Source organism: Schistocerca cancellata, chromosome 2, assembly GCF_023864275.1.
Source record: "Schistocerca cancellata isolate TAMUIC-IGC-003103 chromosome 2, iqSchCanc2.1, whole genome shotgun sequence".
Classification (NCBI taxonomy): domain Eukaryota; kingdom Metazoa; phylum Arthropoda; class Insecta; order Orthoptera; family Acrididae; genus Schistocerca; species Schistocerca cancellata.
In genome coordinates, this window is record NC_064627.1 from 975,649,130 (window position 1) to 975,671,640 (window position 22,511).

The window sequence follows — 22,511 nt, forward strand, 5'->3', positions numbered from 1 at the left end:
AAACGAGAATGAAGTTTAAAAGAAATACAATTTATTAGCTTTAATTAAGCCTTCACAAGACTGCCTCATTCTCTAACACTTTACTGTGCAGCAAACTACTTGGCTCCACAACCCAGTTTGAGGACTCTACCTACAATTTCTATGCACATTCTCTAAACCATAATACTCTGGTACAAAAACTGGAAAACAGTTGAACACGCCACATACACCTAATTGAGACGCCCTTCATAATTCTCACTTCTGTACTTCATGAAAGACTTAGTCTCCAGACAGAGAAATCAGTAATCGAATCATCACTGCAGAGAGCTCACAATTCCAACACCCAGGACAGTGGAAACTGTTTTCTCAATTTCACGAGCTCCCAGTGGATCCAGGAAATTATTTAACGTTCTAGCATTTCGGCCAACCAGACTCAGGAACCACATGCAGGCAATTTCATCCACTCTTCTCCAAGATGTTGGTTCCTACCGGACTTTTTAAAAGTATATTGCCAACAGATGCTTGGAAACATCTGTCATTGTAGAAAAACCGCTGAGCCTCTAAGTATCAAACACAACCTGTTTGGAAAGACTAGGATAGATCAGCCAATCATCTCTGCGCTAGAGGAAATCTCTTTCCCCTTATACTGGAGTCCAGCTTTAGCTAACACAGCATAAAGAAATAGTTGCCACTATTAAAGCTCCAACCGTAGTATATATACTGTTTAGCCAGAACAACCTAATAGCCAGTATGTCAACATTGGGCACAGGTAACAGCAGCGACGCGTCCTGACATGGAAGCAATGAGGCCCTGGTACGTCGCTGGAGGGAGTTGGCACCACATATGCACACACAGGTCACCTAATTCCCGTAAATTCCGGGGAGGGGTGCCACGAACTCTGACGCTAGATTCAATCACATTCCAGTTATGTTCGATCGAGTACAGATCCGGCGAGTTGGGGGCCAGCACATCAATTGAAATTCGCCACTGTTTTCCTCCAGCCACTCCATCACACTCCTGGCCTTGGAATATGGCGCATTATCTTGCTGAAAAATGCCACTGCTGTCGGGAAAAGTGATCATCACGAAGGGGTGTAGGTGGTCTGCAACCAGTGTACGATACTCTTTGGCCGTCATTGTGGCTTGCACGACCTCCACTGGACCCATGAAAGCCCATGTGAATGATACCCAGAGCATAATGGATCCGTCGCCAGCTCGTCTCTGTCCCGCAGCACAGGTGTCGACGAGCTGTTCCCCCGGAGGACGACAGATTCGCTTCCCCCATCGGTACGACGGAAAAGGTATTGGGATTCATCAGACGATACAATTCTCTGCCATTGCTCCAGCGTCCAGTACTGACGGTCATGTGGGTATTTCAGTCTTAGTTGCCGATGTTCATCTACATCTACATCCATACTCTGCAAGCCACCTGACGGTGTGTGGCGGAGGGTACCCTGAGTGCCTCTATTGGTTCTCCCTTCTATTCCAGTCTCGTATTGATCGTGGAAAGAAGGATTGTCGGTATGCTTCTGTGTGGGTTCTAATCTCTCTGATTTTATCCTCATGGTCTCTTCGCGAGATATACGTAGGAGGGAGCAATATACTGCTTGATTCTTTGGTGGAGGTATGTTCTCGAAACTTTAACAAAAGCTCGTACCGAGCTACTGAGCATCTCTCCTGCAGACTCTTCCACTGGAGTTTATCTATCATCTCTGTAACGCTTTCGCGATTACTAAATGATCCTGTAACGAAGCGCGCTGCTCTCCGTTGGATCTTCTCTATCTCTTCTATCAACCCTATCTGGTACGGATCCCACACTGCTGAGCAGTATTCAAGCAGTGGGCGAACAAGCGTACTGTAACCTACTTCCTTTGTTTTCGGATTGCATTTCCTTAGGATTCTTCCAATGAATCTCAGTCTGGCATCTGCTTTACCGATGATCAACTTTATATGATCATTCCATTTTAAATCGCTCCTAATGCGTACTCCCACATAATTTATGGAATTAACTGCTTCCAGTTGCTGACCTGCTATTTCGTAGCTAAATGATAAGGGATCAATTTTTCTATGTATTGGCAACACATTACACTTGTCTACATGGAGATTCAATTGCCATTCCCTGCACCATGTGTCAATTCGCCGCAGATCCTCCTGCATTTCAGTACAATTTTCCATGCTTACAACCTCTCGATATACCACAGCATCATCCACAAAAAGCCTCAGTGAACTTCGGATGTCATCGACAAGGTCATTTATGTATATTGTGAATAGCAACGATCCTATGACACTCCTCTGCGGCACACCTGAAATCACTCTATCGAACGCCTCGCGGAAGTCAAGAAACACAGCATCTACCTGTGAACCCCTGTCTATGGCCCTCTGAGTCTCGTGGACGAATAGCGCGAGCTGGGTTTCACACGACCGTCTTTTTTGAAACCCATGCTGATTCCTACAGAGTAGATTTCTAGTCTCCAGAAAAGTCATTATACTCGAACATAATACGTGTTCCAAAATTCTACAACTGATCGACGTTAGAAATATAGGTCTATAGTTCTGCACATCTGTTCGACGTCCCTTCTTGAAAACGGGGATGACCATGTGCCCTTTTCCAATCCTTTGGAACGCTACACTCTTCTAGAGACCTACGGTACACCGCTGCAAGAAGGGGGGCAAGTTCCTTCGCGTACTCTGTGTAAAATCGAACTGGTATCCCATCAGGTCCAGCAGCCTTTCCTCATTAGAGCGATTTTAATTGGTTACCTATTCGTCTGTCATCTATTTCGATATCTACCATTTTGTCATTTGTGCGACAATCTAGAGGAGGAACTACAGTGCAGTCTTCCTCTGTGAAACAGCTTTGGAAAAAGACATTTAGCGTTTCGGCCTTTAGTCTGTCATCCTCTGTTTCAGTACCATTTTGGTCACAGAGTGTGTGGACATTTTGTTTTGATCCACCTACCGCTTTGACATAAGACCAAAGTTTCTTAGGATTTTGTGCCAAGTTGGTACATAGAACTTTACTTTCGAATTCATTGAACGCCTCCTCACACTACATTTCGCTTCGCGTAATTTCTGTTTGTCTGCAAGGCTCTGGCTATGTTTATGTTTGCTGTGAAGTTCCCTTTGCTTCCGCAGCAGTTTTCTAACTCGGTTGTTGTACCACAGTGGCTCTATTCCATATCTTATGATCTTGCTTGGCTTGTGGTGTTAACGTCGGCACATGCATAGGTCGTCGGTTGCGGAGGGCCACCGTTAGGAGCGTGCAGCCAGGAAACGATACGTTAGAAGGTGTATCCTGTTGTGGGACAGGCGGGCGGCGTGCGGCGGGTGCCGCAGCTGTCGGGGCTGCCGCGGCTGCACTACGTGTCGCTGGAGTGCCCGGCGCTGGAGCAGCTGCAGGTGTCGGGGCTGCCGGCGCTGTCGGAGCTGCAGGTGTCGGGCGCGCCGCGGCTGTCGCGGCTGGAGGAGCGCTCGCTGGGCGCGCTGCCGCGCCTGCACACGCTCAACGTGACGGCGTGCGGCCTGCGCTGGCTGCACGCGCGCTCCCTGGCCGGCGCGCCCGCGCTGCGCCGCCTGCTTCTCGCAGACAACCGGCTGCAGGACGCCGCGCTGGTCGGCCGCGCAGCCAGGGCGCTGCCCGCGCTCGACACGCTCGTGCTCGACCGCAACCTCTTCGACCGGTGAGTCGACTGCGCGCTGCAGCTGCAATCCTGCTCCCGAGGCCACCACAGTCCCCAATTGTACTCTTGTTCTGGATCTCGCCAACGCTTTGGTGACGTTATAGTTGTCGTGATCCTCAGTACAAAGACTGCTTTGATGCAGTTCCCCGTGCTACTCTCCCGTGGTACTCTTACTTATTGCCTGTACTGTTTCTCATCTGTGTTTCATTTCCACATAAGACCACACCCCAAACAATTACCTTCAGAAATTTGCTTCCATTGTTAACGTATTTCTCTTATTAACAAAATATTTTCTTCCTCTACTTCGACTGTCACCACTTGTTTTTCTACGCAAACAATAAAACCCATACAGTTCACATAATACGCAAAAAAACTGCTGATTCCTCAAATTTGGGAACAATCGAGAATGGGGTGCTGCAAGGATCGGTATTCGGTCCTCTGCTGTTCTTGTTGTTGTTGTTGTGGTCTTCAGTCCTGAGTCTGATTAGAAGCAGCTCTCCATGCTACTCTATCCTGTGCAACCTTCTTCATCTCCCAGTACTTACTGCAACCTACATCCCTCTGAATCTGCTTAGTGTGTTCATCTCTTGGTCTCCCTCTTCGATTTTTACCCTCCACGCTACCCTCCAATGCTAAATTTGTGATCCCTTGATGCCTGAGAACATGTCCTACCAACCGATCCCTTCTTCTAGTCAAGTTGTGCCATAAACTCCTCTTCTCCCCAATTCTATTCAATACCTCCTCATTAGTTATGTGATCTACCCATCTAATCTTCAGCATTCTTCTGTAGCACCACATTTCGAAAGCTTCTAATCTCTTCTTGTCCTAACTATTTATCGTCCATGTTTCACTTCCATACATGGCTACACTCCACACAAATACTTTCAGAAACTACTTCCAGACACTTAAATCTATACTCGATGTTAACAAATTTTTCTTCTTCAGAAACGCTTTCCTTGCCGTTGCCAGTCTACATTTTATATCCTCTCTACTTCGACCATCATGAGTTATTTTGCTCCCCAAATAGCAAAACTCCTTTACCACTTTAAGTGTCTCATTTCCTAATCTAATTCCCTCAAAATCACCCGAATTAATTCGACTACATTCCATTATCCTCGTTTTTCTTTTGTTGATGTTCATCTTATATCCTCCCTTCAAGACACCATCCATTCCATTCAACTGCTCTTCCAAGTCCCTTGCTGTCTCTGACAGAATTACAATGTCACCAGCGAACTTCAAAGTTTTTATTTTTTCTCCAAAGATTTTAATACCTACTCTGAACTTTTCTTTTGTTTCCTTTATTGCTTGCTCAGTATACAGATTGAATAACATCAGGGATAGGCTACAACCCTGTCTCACACCCTTCCCAACCACTGATTCCCTTTCATACCCCTCCACTCTTATAACTGCCATCTGGTTTCCGTACAAATTGTAAATAGCCTTTCGCTCCTGTATTTTACCCCTGCCACCTTCAGAATTTGAAAGAGAATATTCCAATCAACATTGTCAAAAGCTTTCTCTAAGTCTACAAATGCTAGAAACGTAGGTTTGTCTTTCCTTAATCTTTCTTCTAAGATAAGTCGTAGGGTCATTATTGCCTCACGTGTTCCAACATTTCTACGGAATCCAAACTGATCCTCCCCTGAGGTCGGCTTCTACCAGTTTTTCCATTCGTCTGTAAAGAATTCGCGTTAGTATTTTGCAGCTGTGACTTGTTTCGACTCAGGTGTTTCAGTGCTCCGTCAAACTCTTCAGGCAGTATCATATCTCCCATTTCATCTTCATCTACATCCTCTTCCATTTCCATAATATTGTCCTCAACTACATCGCCCTTGTATAGACCCTCTATATACTCCTTCCACCTTTCTGCTTTCCCTTCTTTGCTTAGAACTGGGTTTCCATCTGAGCTCTTGATATTCATACAAGTGGTTCTCTTTTCTGCAAAGGTCTCTTTAATTTTCCTGTAAGCAGTATCTATTTTATGCCTACTGAGATAGGCCTCTACATCCTTACATTTGTCCTCTAGCCATCCCTGATTAGCCAGTTTGCACTTCCTGTCGATATCATTTTTGAGACGTTTGTATTCCTTTTTGCCTGCTTCATTTACTGCATTTTTATATTTTCTCCTTTCATCAATTAAATTCAATATTCAATATTCTGTTCTTAATATGTATTAATGACTTGCCATCCTATATTCACGAAGATGCAAAGATGGTTCCTTTTTGCCGATGATACAAGAATAGCTATCACACCTGACAGACACGAATTAACTGCTGAAATTTTAACTGCTCAAATTGTAAACGATGTTTTTTAGAAAATCATTAAGTGGGTCTCTGCAAATGGGCTCTCATTAAACGTTGACAAAACACAGTATATACAGTTCCACACAGTAAATGGAATGACACCATTAATAAATATAAACTTCGATCAGAAATCGGTAGCTAAGGTATCGTATTCAAAATTTCTAGGTGTATGCATTGTTGAGGGGTTGAACTGGAAAAAACACACTGTGGATCTGCTGGAACGTTTGAGTTCAGCTACGTATGCTATTGGGGTCATTGCAAATTTTGGCAATATACATCTGAGTAAATTAGCTTACCACGCCTATTTTCAAACTCTGCTTTCGTATGGCATCATATCCTCGGGTAACTCATCATTGAGTAAGAGAGTGTTCATTGCACAAAAGCGTGTAATCAGAATAACTGCTGGAGCTCATCCAAGATCATCCTGCAGACACTTATTTAAAGAGCTAGAGATCTTCACTGTAGCCTTACAATATATATATTCACTTATGAAATTTGTTATTGACAATCCGAACGAATTCAAAAGTAATAGCAGTGAACATGGCTACAACACTAGGAGAAAGGATGATCTTCACTACTCAAGGTTAAATCTAACTTTAGCTCATAAGGGGGTAAATTATGCTGCCACAAAAGTCTTTGGTCACTTACCTAATAGCATCAAAAGTCTGACAGATTGCCATATAGCATTTAAAAGGAAATTAAAAGAATTTCTTAATGGCAACTCCTTCTACTCATTAGATGAATTTTTGGATATAGTAAGTGGGTAATTTCCCTACCCTCACAAAAAAATTAAAAGTATTGAGTGTCATGTAATATTTTGTGTAATGTACTATCTTGTATAGACACCTTTTATTAACCAGACACGTTCCACATCATTACGAAGTGTCGTATTCATGATCTATGGAACAAGTACTAATCTAATCTAATCTAATCTAATCCACTGCCTTTACTGTCTCATTTCCTAATTCAGTTCCCTCAACAATACCTCATTTAATTCGACTACATTCCATCATCCTTGTTTTAATTTTTTTACTCTGCTCTCGTACCCACGTTTCAATACACTACCCATTTCAATCAACTGATCTTCCAAGTCCTTTGCCATCTCTGACAGAACTACAGGGTCATCAGGAGTGTCTAAGTTTTTGTGTCTGCTACCTGACTTCTATTCCCTTTCCAAATTTTTCCATGTTTTCTATTACTGCTTGCTCAATGTACAGATTGAATAATATAGGGAATAGACAACAAACCTGGCTCACACATTTCTCAATTACTGCCTCCTTTTCATTTCCTTCAACTATTATGACTGCAGTGTGAGTTCTGTACAACTTAACACAACCTTTCACGACCCATTTCTTTTATCCTGTTTTCCAGTTTACATTGTCAGACATTTCTTTTAAATCTAGAAAAATCATAATTGAGGGAGGCACTTCAAGTATTTTTGTTGGTAAATCATTTGTTATTAACAGAGAGTATGCACAAGCTTATTTACTTCACAATACTGTGTAAAGTATTTTAAAGCCGCCAGGTTAGCCGAGCGCACAACGCGCTGCTTCCTGGACTCGGGTAGGCGCGCCGGCCCCAGATCGAATCCGCCTGGCGGATTACCGATGAGGGCCGGTGTGCCGGCCAGCCTGGATGTGGTTTTTAGGCGGTTTTCCACATTCCCCTAGGTCAATACCGGTCTGGTCCCCACATCCCACCTCAGTTCCACGGCTCGCAGACATCTGAAGACTTTCGCACTATTCCATGGATTACACTAGTCGCAGACAGTTGGGGTACACTAATGCCTTCCCAGGGGGTACGGGGTGGCGGCAGGAAAGGCATCCGGCCACCCCTTCAACTAACATTGCCACATCCGATTAACCATGTCAACTCTGAGTATCCGCGGGAAAAACGGCACAAGCAAAAGAAAGAAAGAAAAAGAACTGTGTAAAGTATTTTAAAGCTCTTGCAAGTTACTCACCCTGAGAAAGGCCATAAGGTTGTCAGCCAAAGTATTGGAATTAATATTATCTGCATGCCCGAAATGTGATGGAATATTCGATGTGCTTGGAAAACTTCAAGAAGTATGGGAAGCTGCCCCTGGTGAGAATTTATTTAGTTTACAAATGTGAAAAAGGACCTACAACTTCAGGGCCAGGATTTTTAAGACCTAAATACCTGGAAAATTATCACTACTATGACCTGAAAATATCGATAAAATGACCTAAAAATTTATATATACATGGTGAGTCGCGTAAGACGTAACACCCCCATTATTCCGTTGGCGATTGCACATATCGGACAAGCGGTGTTCGGCGGATCATAGCGGACTATGGGGCACATAGTTTGGTACATGCACAATAATCACAACGTTTATATTGACCGAGATAATGACGCAATTACATGTTTTTTTTTTTAATGGGACGCTATACTTTTTTTACCATCATTCTAACGCTCTGGAAAAGACGCGTATAGTGATGTAACGCATGTTGCTATTGTGATTCAAACTTCGCTTAAAAGACGCTGGGAAATATTGTACGATTGAAGGTCGAGGCGGTCGGAAGCGGCTGCAGACTGTAAACACGCCTCCTCGCGCGACCCGCAGGCCGAGTTGCCGTGCTCTGTGCAGCATGCACGGCCTACGCTACGTAGGTAAATCCTCATCCGCCCTCTTTTAAGCAAAGTTTGAATCACAATAGCAACATGCGTTACATCACTATACGCGTCTTTTCCAGAGCGTTCGAATGATGGTAAAAAAAGTATAGCGTCCCATTTAAAAAAAAAAAAAAAAAAAAAAAACATGTAATTGCGTCATTATCTCGGTCAATATAAACGTTGTGATTATTGTGTATGTACCAACGTATGTGCCCCATAATCCGCTATGATTCGCCGAAAACCGCAGGCTGATACGTGCAATCGCCCCCGGAATAAAGGGGGTGTTACGTCTTACACGACTCACCCTGTATATCTTGTAGAGAGATAAAGTGACTTGCATAACGATCTCCAGCAAAGAAAACTGTATATGATGGTTTGCTCAAAAGTAATGCCTCTGAATTTTTGATATGAAAACTTTTAAAATTTTACAAATAAAACGAAAGTAATTAAGATTATAAATCTTTACTCCTCATGTCCTCATATTTATTTCTTAACATAATGACGCTAGCAAGGAATACATTTCCCTCCACAAGAGAGCAGTTTGTTGATACCATCACTCTAATTCTGGTTTGACACTGTTGACAGAGCCGCAGCCTCATCTCTGGTTGCACCGCTTTGTCACTATCGAAGTGAAGTCCTAGTAGGTATTCTTTAACTATTAGAAACACGTGAAAATCAGATTGGGCCAGTTGCAATTGTATGTAGTATTGTCGATGACAGTGAGCCGAAGGCTTCAGACTGTTGCAGATATCGCAGCACTCGCGTGTGGTCAGACATTGTCATGCTGAAGCAGAGGGTGCTCCATGTGTGGGTAAATTCTTCGAGTATGTGCTTTCAGTTTTCTGAAGGTCTCGTAGTACCTTGCATGAGTTCCAAATGCACCAAACCTCGAACATCCCTCAACACTGTGAGCACAACTTTGCCTGCAGATGGCATGGACTTGAACTTTTTTGGCGTTTGTTATCCTTTTGACGCAACTCCAACGACGCTCTCGTGTGTTTGGGGTCAAAATTCTGAACCCAGCCTTTATCACCTGTCGCATGTTGTTAAGGAACCCATCTCCCACATGCTCAAAACGCAAAAGAAATTCGTTACAGATGCCCAGACTCCTCTCGGGGACATAACTTTTCAGCAAAAAGTATAATTAATTTGCAATTGCTATGTTTTTCTTTCAGAAATCTCATTCTTTGAAGATGTACAAAAATTGTTGTATAATCACGATAGAGCAATTCAGTGCATGGCAGTTAGTAATCAGGGATTATCGAAAGTGAGTGAACGTTTGTTGACAGACAACATGTGCTTGTAGTCGGAAAATATTTCTCCATTTCCTGAAATGACTGGAGCGTGCACTTTGACATTTTTCTTTAGTTTCAAACACCAATCTAAATAACTGACACACAGATATCGATATTTCACAAAAGGCCACTACATTTGGTATGATATCGATACGAATTAACGATATTTTTGTTTTAATTCACATACCTGGTACAAGTCAACAGCAGTAATATGACAATGAAATAAGTATGCGAACAACTAATTGATTTCCAAGAAGAACAAATAAATTTCTGAGCCGTATGGCAGCAGTGATAGATATTACGTGTAAGAACACCCGACAATGGCAATAGGTCACATATGAGCCCATCGTACTTTACGTAGTAAAACTCATTTAAAGAGCACTGTAACTAGCATATCATTATCGTAATCATGCCACTGCAAGACATATTTTGTACTGCAGGCCCCAAAGAACAAACATTACTGTGCATGACTGTCCATCTCTGCGTAACTACTACAACCTACATCCATTTCAGATAGTAATTTTAACAAACGTCAAGCCTAGACCTCCTTCTATAATTTTATTCCCCCTCCCCCCCTCCCACACACACACACAAAGGCACACACGCACACACTTCCTTTGATTAGAAAATTGACTGTTCCTTGACGCACAAGGATGTGTAGCCTACCAATGATTCTTTCTCTTAATCCTGTTGTGCTGCTAATTTCTTTACCCCAAAGTTAGATTCAGTAGCTCCTCATTAGCTATCCAACCTATTCGTCTACTCTTCAGCACTCTTAAGTACCAAGACATTTCAAAACTTAATATTTTTCTTCTTTACTGATCCATTTATGTCCATGTTTCACTTCTGTATAAAGCTACAAATACCACCAGAAAGGGCGTCTTAACACCTAAATTAAAATCAATCATTAATAAATTCTCTTCCTATAGACTCTCTGCATTATACACTCATGCTCATAAATTAAGGATAATTGCAGAATGTGGTGCCACACACCGTGGCACTACACGAAACTGGCGCTAATAGCATAGGCTCATAGGGAACACACACGACAAAGATCTGTAAGTCCACGGTATTGGTGATAAGACGAGAAAACCGTCCCGAAACACATGTGCTACAAAACGCCACTGTTTCCTGCGCATGTACCCCTACATCAGTATGGGATATGATCATCATGCACACGTACACAGGCCGCACAGCAGGTTGGCATGCTCTGGATCAGGTGGTCGAGCAGCTGCTGGGGTGTAGCCTGCCAGTCTTGCACCAGTGCCTATCGGAGCTCCTGAAGTGTCGTAGGGGTTTGAAGACGTGCAGCGATACGTCGACCGAGAGCATCCTAGACGTGCTCGATGGGGTTTAGGTCTGGAGAACAGGCAGGCCACTCCATTCGCCTCATATCTTCTGTTTCAAGGTACTCATCCACGATAGCAGCTCGGTAGGGCCGAGCGTTATCATCCATCAGGAGGAAGGTGGGACCCACTGCACTCCTAAAAAGGCGGACATACTGGTGCAAAATGACGTCCCGATACACCTGACCTATTACAGTCCCTCTGTCAAACACATGCAGGGGTGTAGGTGCACCAATCATAATCCCACCCCACACCATCAAACCACGACCTCCATACGTGTCCCTTTCAACGACATTAAGGGGTTGGTATCTGTTTCCTGGTTCACGCCATATGAAAACGCGGCGAGAATCACTGTTCAGACTATACCTGTACTCGTCCGTGAATATAAAAATGGTTCTGAGCACTATGGGACTTAACATTGGAGGTCATCAGTCACATAGAACTTAGTACTACTTAAACCTAACTAACCTAAGGATACCACACACATCCACGCCCTAGGCGAGATTCGAACCTGCGACCGTAGCAGTTCGCGGTTCCGGACTGAAGCGCCTGGAACCGCACGGCCACCGCGGCCGGCTCGTCCGTGAACATAACCTGGGACCACTGTTCCAATGACCATATACCGTGTTCTTGACACCAGGCTTTACGAGCTCTCCTGTGACCAGGGGTCAGTGGAATGCACCTTGCAGGTCTCCGGGCGAATAAACCATGTCTGTTCAGTCGTCTGTAGACTGCTTGTCTGGAGACAACTGTTCTAGTGGCTGCAGTAAGGTCCCGAGCAAGGCTACCTGCAGTACTCCGTGGCCGTCTGCGGGCACTTATGGTGAGACATCGGTCTTCTTGTGGTGTTGTACATTGTGGACGTCCCGTACTGTAGCGCCTGGACACGTTTCCTGTCTGCTGGAATCGTTGCCATAATCTTGAGATCACACTTTGTGGCACACGGAGGGCCTGTGCTGTGACCTGCTGTGTTTGACCAGCCTTCAGTCGCCCTAGTATTCTGTCTCTCATAACGTCATTCTTTGAGCCATTTTCAACACACAGTCACCATTAGCACGTCTGAAAACGTCGGCACACTTACTCGCTGCACCGTCCTCTGACATGCACCAACACACCTCTGCGTATGTGGACTGCTGCCAGCGCCACCGTGCGACGACCGCAGGCCAAATGCACCGCACGGTCATACCCCGAGGTGATTTAAACCCAGAAACCGCCCACCAGAGCGTTGTTTCGCCATGTATCAGCATTATCCGTAATTTATGAGCATGAGTGTATATACACTACCTGATCAAAAGTTTACAGAAACCTATTTAAGGACATTAGTGTCGGGTGCATTAGCCCTTCGCCTTTATGATTGCTTGTATTCTGCTGAGAATACTTTCAATAAAGTGTGTGTATGTCTGTGGAGAAGTGGCAGCCCATTCTTCCTCAAGAGCCATACCAGAGAAGGTAGCGATGTGGAACACTGGGGTCTGAAGCGAAGTCGATGTTCTCACTCATCCCTAGTCTGTTCCAGGCAGGCCAATCCATGGCAGGAATGTTGTTGTCCACAAACCATTATGACTGGGTGCGTTGTCATACTGTTACAGTTATCACCTCTGACCTCTTCATCTACTGTACTCAGTATACAAGGCTCGAAAATGGGTTCTTCTTGCCGCGAGCTATGGCTGACACAGTGAGTCGTAGTGGTTAGTATTGCTGGTTGGCGTGCGGCGACTCGCCAGTCCAAACCAGATCACCAGGAATTATTTATTATTTCGTGTTTATCACTTCTGAAATGTTCTTGAAATATCTAATGTTAGTAATGTTTGCATTTTCTGGAATATTCGATGTATTCGATGTTTGGGTAAAAATCAGCTTTGTGAAATATTTGATGGCTGTATAAACAGTAATATACGTGCTTTCAGTTTTAAGTGCTGTGCTTCACTGACGACCCTGCGTCCGGATTTGGACTTGATTGTGGTTTCGACGTGACATTGTTTGGTGAAGATGTTGGGTACTCCAAAATAATTACATCACCATGGTTCCAATTAGGTAATGTAAAAGCCGTCGTCTGTACGGACAAAAGCGGAAACAAGCTGAACATCTTTTCCACGATATATTCAAGAGACCAGTGGATTCCAAGTCAGCAATAAGTCAGCTCCACATCAGGCATCTAACTGTATTTTCTGGAGACGCTGGCAAAGACCCTACGATATGGCTGAAAGGATTCGACCGAGTCGCCAAATACAACAGGTGGAATGATATGATCTGTTCAGCAAATGTGTACTTTTACTTGAACGTCACAACCAAATAATGGTTCAAGCACAACGAAAATAATCTCAGTAGCTGGGACGAATTCCAGGCCGAAATGACAAAAACGTTTGGCGACAAACAATAGGAAGTCCACTTAGGGGTCAGAACAACTGAAGAACAGAGCCCAGCGTCATGAATAAACAGCACAGTCGTACTTGCACAATGTTTTGGCTCTATACCATATCATGAATACTAAAATGACAGGAGCCAACAAAATCTCACACCTAATGATAGGAGCTGCAGAAGATACGTACTAGCTCTTTTTGTAAAGGACGTCATAACGACAGAAGTTTTCATCAAGTGGAGGAAATGTAACAGAAAAAGAGTCGGACAGAAGAGTTATGACGAGCTGCCAAATGTAGTCCTTACGGCAGTTGTAGGAGACCACCAAGACCTCGTCTATATCATGTACCAGATAGTAGGCTAAGACTTTAAGGTACAGCAGTGCATGGCAGCCAGAAATGTCGGGCCAGGTTCACAAGAGCTACCAGCCTTGAAAGATCGATTCAATAGGACAGGAGTTAACAGAGCATGTTGAAAAAGAGGTGTATCGGACTTTGACACCAATCTACACCATCCGATGAATGCACCACGAAGAATGATCTTGACCATCTCGCATTTACACTGCCACCATTAAACGACAACCCAGCATCTGACCAACACAGGTACAATCCACTTCTTCACCAAGTACAACGTTCCTTATAAGAACACACACGCTAGTCTATTTTCGCTGTGGATACCCTGGACGCTTGTGCAATACTGTAGAGACCAAAGACGAGTGTTCGAAGATTATTACGACGCAACACGTCAACCATCACAACGGTCCTACTCCACCAATCAACTTCACACGATTATTGTCGACCTGTGGTCCGATGGTCATTCCCATACTCTGGACGAGGTTACTCCACAACACGCCGCAGCTGTTCCACGTCGCCACACAGAGGTACCAGCCTTTCTCCTAACCACTGAATTCAGGAAAACTAGGCGAGGCGACCATTTATGGAGGTGAGGCCCCCACAGATGAAAATCCTCCCTGAACGACAGCTACCAAGATGACAGGAAATCTCACTGACGTCATCAACAGCAAACCATCCCGGGCGCTAATCGACTAAGGCGCTTCTTTTTCGTGTAATGTTGGATGTCTCTTGTCACCTGGTCCTCTCCAGCGGCCTTTAGGAGGCTGAAGGTCGACACACAGCGTTTATGCATCGACGATAGACAACTGAATAAAATCGTGAGGAAAGATGTCAACACACTGCTGCGCATTGATTCTGTGATACGAATGCGATTGTGTAAAAGTCGCAAATGGGATATACATCCAGCCAACAGGAACATGTGTCTCAAGAATATCTATGACAGAACGCAGCATTTCGAATGTATCGTTTTAGCGGAATCCTGTCATAATGTTATTCTCAGATGGTACATCTTGAGAGCATCTCAAGACATCATAGACTGTGAAAGATCAGAGCTCCAGACCAATGAAGCTGTTCCAAAAAGCGCGCATAACGAAGATTGCTCTGGGCGGTTGTTTGTCATTGAATTGTCATCCCACCATCATCAAAGAGACGAGTTCCAGTCACCAGTCAAGATGCTCAGATAAACTATGAAGCTTTTTCCGATTGCAGAAGGCTACTCAGGCTCACAAAAGAAATCCAAGGCTCAAGGTGAATTTTGGATCACAAATTTTCACTAGCAGCCACAACTCACCCCAAAAGGTATATGCAAACGGACAATCGAGCAAGTCTAGTGAGGACAGCTTAGTGTCATCGACGAAAAATCATGCTCTGCTACTACTACAGGAAATGCTGTGGAGGAAACTGCTGTCTGGCAGCGAATAATATCTGGCCTGGCCTAGGAACAATGTCGGTGAGCAATAGCCACTCTGCATCAGTTTTCAGATCCTTTCCAATATGGAGTGAAGAAAAGACAGACCAAGCGGTCCATGATTAGGCACCATATCAAACTGGTATCATCCACCAATTAGCCAGGGCTCATGTAGTGTGTCACCACCTGAACGATGGATAATCCGTGAGGAAGTGGTGAAGATGCTGGAAGACCACATCACTGCACCTTCAGAGAGCGCCTGGTCCTCTCCTGTGGCCTTTAGGAGGCTGAAGCTCGGCAATGGCGTTTCTGCATCGACTACAAACAACTAAATAAAATCACGAGGGAAGATATCAACCCATTGCTGCGCATTGATGACACTCTGGAATGCTTGAAAGGAGCAAAGTATTACTCCACTATGGACATGCAGACAGGCAACTGGCAAATCGAGGTTGATGAAGTTGACTGGGAAAAAACTGCCTTCATAGCCCCTGACGGCCTCTATGAGTTTAAAGTTAAACCATTAGGACTGGGTAATGCTCCAGCCACATCAAAAGGTATGACGGACAACCTGCTTCTACACTTTAGATAGGCATTGTGTCTTTGCTGTTTGGATGACACTGTCGTTACTTGAAAGACGTTTGAAGGACATCTAAGGCACCTGCTAACTGTGCTGAAGTGTGTTCAAACTGCAATTCTCTGCCTCAACAGAGAGAGCGCCTCTTCATCACCCAAGAAATAAAAATCTTGTGACACCTTCTTAATGTCGTCAGAGTCTATCCCGACCCAGAGAAAATAAGAGCAATCACACATTGTCCACCTTTCCGGCACTTTCGTGATTTGAGAAGTTTTCTTGGAGCGTGCTCATACCACTGGCGATTCCTAATGGACTTACATACGAAGCTATATCCCTTGAAAGAAGTACTGTAGGGAGACGCCAAATTTTCCTGGAAAAAAGATCCTTCCTTATCCTTATGAATGCGCTAACATCTTCTCCAGAGAATGCCAAGACAGAACGTTACACCAGTGTAGCAGTTTTGGAATAGTGGCAACTCTAAAACAAATTTAGGAAATTGCTGAAAGGATAATAGCTCTTGCTTCCACAGTACTCTCCACATTCGATACAAACTACACTAAAACGGAGAAAGAATGCCTTGTAGTCTTTTGGGCTATTAGCTAATCCAGCCATATTTACTTGGGAAACCATTCATCCTTGTAATGGACCACCATTCCTTATGCTGCCGGACTATTCTGAAAGATCCGTCAGGTCGAGTGGTGAGATGGGCACAGAGGGTTCAGGAATATGACATCACAGTGTTATACAAAACGAGACGCAAACACAAGAGCGGTGACTGCCTGTCAAGGAAATCTTTGATGGAACACGTAAGCATGGACGAAATTTCAATCATCGCTGCATCAAATGACCTGAGTGTTGAACAAAGGGAAGATCCACCACTACTGCAAACCATACAAGCCTTGAGTAAGGAGCAGCTGACCAAGGGGAAATTCTAGTTAATAGATGGAGCGTTGTATAATAGTAACTATGGTCCAATGGGGCAGAAATGGTTGCTCATCATTCTAGGTCATCTCCAGCCAGCTATCCTGATGTGTTTGGAAGACATTCCAACATCTGTTCACCTGCCGTTTGTGAAGATTCTAACCAGCATCAGATGCACGTATCACTGGCGAGGTCTCTACCGCTGCGGTAAACACTATATGAGTCACTGTAAGGAATGCCAACGACCACAGTACATGCCACAGTTACCTCTGGAACATCTTTTACCAATCCTGCCTATAGCAGTGTCATTTCACCAAACTGGAAATCGAGGGATGTCTGCACTGACTAACCCACTGTGCTATCACTAAAGCTGTGCCGACTGCCAAAACTCCGGAAATTGCAAAGTATCTAGCAGAACACATCATTTTGAGGCGTGGAGCACCCTGATCGTGCAAAATTTTTGCCACAGAGACTGGTATGAGAGGTAATTTCAAGTTGTGAAATCACCCGCAGGGTGACAACTACCTACTATCCACAGACGAATAGCCTCACAGAATTGGGAAATTATATCGCACATCGTGACATTCGTATATAACTCATCGAATCAGTGCATTATGGGCTTGACATCGCCTTGGTCGCGAAGGAAAAATACGACACTCGAGCAATGTTACTTTTTCAACCAGATGATACTCATGATGACTGTGTGAAACATCTGATTACCAGGACGAAGAAGAAAGACCGCAAGTTTGCATACGGACCCTGGGCGCCCAGAAGAAGGGCTGAGGCCTCTATAAAGCCAAGCACTGATCAATGAAATACAGTTCAAGACACTTGTTGTGGGTTTTTATGCCTCTGTGGAAAGCAGGACTATCAGAGAAGTTATCAAAGCCCTACTTTGGGCCATATCGTATCCTTCGTCTCTACTTCAGTCCAGATGCGCGGAACGACGTTGGGAAGTTCAAGGAAACTGAAGACCCGCTCGACGATCACGAATCTTCTGTGGGAAGTGCAACTTTCGATGCTCATCACAATGAAGATGATGTAACAACAAGATCAGTACGGGAGGATCCACCGGCGCCGCCATACAGGGAACCACTGGCAACATCTAGATCCAGGGTGCTTTAGTCGTCTCCAATGAGAAATTCTGAAACAGCAGGTCGTTGTTTCTGCACGAAAGGGAGAAATGCGAGGAGCTATAGAGGACGCAGTGCGACGTAGTAGTCAGCTTTGCTGATTGGCGTACTGCAGGCAGCTGGTTCAAACCCGACGACCACTTGTTTATCGTTTCTGGAATGTATGTTGTTGAAATATCTAATGTTTGTAATTTTTATATCTTTTGGAATAGTCAATGTTTGTATAAACATCAGAATTCTGGAATATTCGATGGTTGTATAAGTAGCTGCACTCTCCAGAATGAGATTTTCACTCTGCAGCGAAGTGTGCGCTGATATGAAACTTCCTGACAGATTAAAACTGTATGCCGGACCGAGACTCGAACTCGGGATCTTTGCCTTTCGCGGGCAAGTTCTCTACCACTGAGCTACCCAAGCATGACTCGCGATCCGCCCTCACAGCTTCAATTCCGTCAGTACCTCATCTCCTACCTTCCAAACTTCACAGAAGCTCTTCTGCGAACCTTGCAGAACTAGCACGCCCGCGAAAGGCAAAGGTCCCGAGTTCGAGTCTCGGGCCGGCACACAGTTTTAGCTGTACTCTCCTTCCAGAAATTGACTACTGATCTGGCTGTAGTTGGGTCAGTAATATACGTTCTTTCAGTTCTAAGTGCTGTGCTTAGGTGACGACCCGCCCTTCAGATTTGGACTTGAGTGTGGTTCCAGCTTGACATTGCTCCCGCCAATATCTTTCTGCATTCAGCGTTTTCTTAAGTGGACTTAGGGCATCACACCCTCACAAAAACGCACTCGTACCAATAACACCCCCTGCTCCGCGCTTCACTGTGGGCATTACACACGCTGGCAGACAACGTTCTCCAGGCATTCGCCAAACCCAAACCTTTCCATTGGGTTGTGACAGTGTACGACGTGTTTCATCACTCAGAATCACTGGTTTCCAGTCAGCCACTCTCCAGTGGTGTCGCTCTTTACACCATATCAAGTGTCACTTTGTATTGCCTACAGAAAAGCGTGACTTTTGGTGAGCTGTTCGATTATTGCACCCATTCTTTTTTACTCCTACGCTAGCTGCACTGCTAGTAGCTCTTTTAGCGCTTTGGAACTCACGAGCACTTTACAGCTGCTTCCACTGATTTCATGCGACTTCTTACAACCACCCTTCACAATGCTCGACAGCCGCTGTCCATCAATTTCTCTTGCATCTACATATATATTCCGCTAGCCACCAAGCCGTGTGTGACGGAGGGGACAATTCGGGCCAAACTCATATTCCCCCTCCCCCGCCCCTCCCCCCCCCCCCCCCTCTGTTCCACTCGCGGATCGCACGAGGGAAAAACGACTGTCTGAACGCCTCAGTACGAGCTATTATTTCCCTTATCTTTGAATGCTAATCATTACGCGATTTGAAAGTTGGTGGTAATAATATATGCTCCACATCCTCGGTGAAGATTGGATTTTGGAATTTAGTGAGCAGCCCCTTCTGTTTAGCGCGTCGTCTATCTGCAAGTGTGTCCCACTTCAAACTTTCTATGATATTTGTAACGCTCTCGCGATGGCTAAATGTACCAGTCACGAATCTTGGCGCTCTTCTTTGGACCTTCTCAATTTTTTGAATCAGGCCGAACTGGCAAGGGTCCCATACAGACGAACAACACTCCAAGACTGGACGAACTAACGTATTGTAAGCTATTTCCTTTGTTGAAGGACTGCATCGCTTCAGGATTCTACCAATAAACTGCAATCTACAGTTCGCCTTACCCGTTACTTGTGTGATCTGATCATTTCATTTGAGACCATTTCCAATAGTCACACCCAGATACTTGACGGATGTTACCTCTTCCAAAGACTGGACATTTATTTTGTACTCATACATTAATGGGGATTTTCGCCTTTTTATACGCAATATGTTACACTTACTAATATTGAGAGATAACTGCTAGTCATTACACCACGCATTTATTTTCTGCAAATCCTCATTGATTTGTTCACAACTTTCGTGTGATGCTACTACAGCATCATCGTCAATACTATCAACCAGATCGTTTCTTGACGTCCGCCTGATCTTGATTTTACTGTGGGTGTTCCTTCGCGTTTAAACTGCACAGCCACATTACCAGCAGTCGACTTGGACAGCTTTAGAAGATTCGAAATGCCCCTGACGGATTTGTTTCTCAGGTGACATTTAATGACTAGTCCACGTTGGACGCCAATGAGCCCTCCCGACAGACGCATTCTGCTGTTACTGCTTCTCTACCAACAGCACAATACTCCCCGCCTCTTTTTATACTGGCAGATAGACCTCTTGTGACATGTTCGAGTGTAATGACTTTTCTGGAGACTAGAAATATACTCTGTAGGAATCAGCATGGTTTTCGAAAAAGACGATCGTGTGAAACCCAGCTCGCGCTATTCGTCCACGAGGCTCAGAGAGCCATAGACACGGATTCCCAGGTAGATCCCGTGTTTCTTGACTTTCGCAAGGCGTTCGATACAGTTCCCCACAGTCGTTTAATGAACAAAGTAAGAGCATATGGACTAACAGACCAATTGTGTGATTGGATTGAAGAGTTCCTAGATAACAGGACGCAGCTTGTCATTCTCAATGGAGAGAAGTCATCCGAAGTAAGAGTGATTTCAGGTGTGCCGCAGGGGAGTGTCATAGGACCGTTGCTATTCACAATATACATAAATGACCTTGTGGATGACATCGGAAATTCACTGAGGGTTTTTACAGATGATGCTGTGGTGTATCGAGAGGTTGTAACAATGGAAAATTTTACTGAAATGCAAGAGGCTCTGCAATGAATTGACGCGTAGTGCAGGGAATGGCAATTGAATCTCCATGTAGACAAGTGTAATGTGCTGCGAATACATAGAAAAATAGATCCCTTATCATTTAGCTACGAAATAGCAGGTCAGCAACTGGAAGCAGTTAATTCCTTAAATTATGTGGGAGTACGCATTAGGAGCGATTTAAAATGGAATGATCATATGAAGTTGATCATCGGTAAAGCAGATGCCAGACTGAGATTCATTGGAAGAATCCTAAGGAAATGCAATCCGAAAACAAAGGAAGTAGGTTACAGTACGCTTGTTCGCCCACTGCTTGAATACTGCTCAGCAGTGTGGGATCTGTACCAGATAGGGTTGATAGAAGAGATAGAGAAGATCCAACGGAGAGCAGCACGCTTCGTTACAGGATCATTTAGTAACCGCGAAAGCGTTACGGAGATGATAGATAAACTCCAGTGGAAGACTCTGCAGGAGAGACGTTCAGTAGCTCGGTACGGGCTTTTGTTGATGTTTCGAGAACTTACCTTCACCGAGGAGTCAAGCAGTATATTGCTCCCTCCAAAGTATATCTCGCGAAGAGACCATGAGGATAAAATCAGAGAGATTAGAGCCCACACAGAGGCATACCGACAATTTTTCTTTCGACGAACAATACGAGACTAGAATAGAAGGGAGAACCGATAGAGGTACTCAAGGTACCCTCCGCCACACACCGTGAGGTGGCTTGCGGAGTATGGATGTTGATGTAGATGTAGATGCAAACCTTTTTCATCCTATCCGGTGGTTCCTGCTATTTCGGTGCTGTGCTGCGAGCCGTTAAGTCGTCTGATGTCCATCGCCGTGGGTAAGGCGGCCGTGCAGCCGTGCAGGAGGGCCCCGTCGACGACGTTAGGCGCTGCACGCATCTTCCGGCTTCTTCACCTATCGTCGTCGACGGGGCCCTCCTGCACGGCTGCACGGCCGCCTTACCCACGGCGATGGACATCAGACGTCTGAACGGCTCGCGGCACAACACCGAAATAGCAGGAACCACGGAAGCAGACCATGGAGGAAAACAAGTCTACATCAGCGCCACGGATATAGAAATCGCCCTTTGTTATAGATCGTACAAAAATGATAATTTTATTGTGTATTTTAATTTAGACAAGTACAGTTTTAACCTTGACGTCTATAGATTTTAATTAAGTATTTTTAGAGATAAAAGTAAATTACAAAAATCTACTTAATACAGTATGTGCATATATAATGTAACAAATGTACCAGACGCCACCTGTTGGTAATAGTTTTAGAATTGATATAAATGACGTGCATTCTGCCAACCAATTTTATGAGACGCAGCATGTGAAGGTTGCTGTGTGTGGACAGGTTACTCCTGTAACCGAAACTGCCGGTATGTTCTGGTACATTTGATGTTGATCGGATAGGATGAAAAGGGTTTGCATTTGTGAAATAGTAAATTCGTATCATTATCGTTTCAGATCTGAAGATGGTTCTAGAGGAACCGAAACCGGTCATGTGATAAACATTTTTGCAATGAAGACGGATTATAACTAACATTGTAAAAAAGGTTTCCGTTAGAGGGCGCTGCTGCAGCGCATTTTTAACGCAGCGTGGCTCCTATGCGGATATATAAGCACGACATGTAGGAAAGGGATGTTCCATTCCCCAATCTGCTCCTATTCCTCGAACATATCCGCATCCTCTACACCTCCCGCCGCCTTGATCTCCC

At 44.5% G+C, this 22,511-nt stretch overlaps 1 protein-coding gene across 1 annotated transcript in view; it reads left to right on the plus strand.

Moving 5' to 3' along the window:
• The window catches only part of LOC126160280 (protein artichoke), a 171,612-nt gene that overhangs the window by 29,477 nt on the left and 119,624 nt on the right, over positions 1-22,511 (plus strand). The window contains exon 3 of the mRNA XM_049916897.1: positions 3,288-3,658. Coding sequence (XP_049772854.1) covers positions 3,288-3,658 — 371 coding nt within the window. The remainder of the gene's footprint in view (positions 1-3,287; positions 3,659-22,511) is intronic.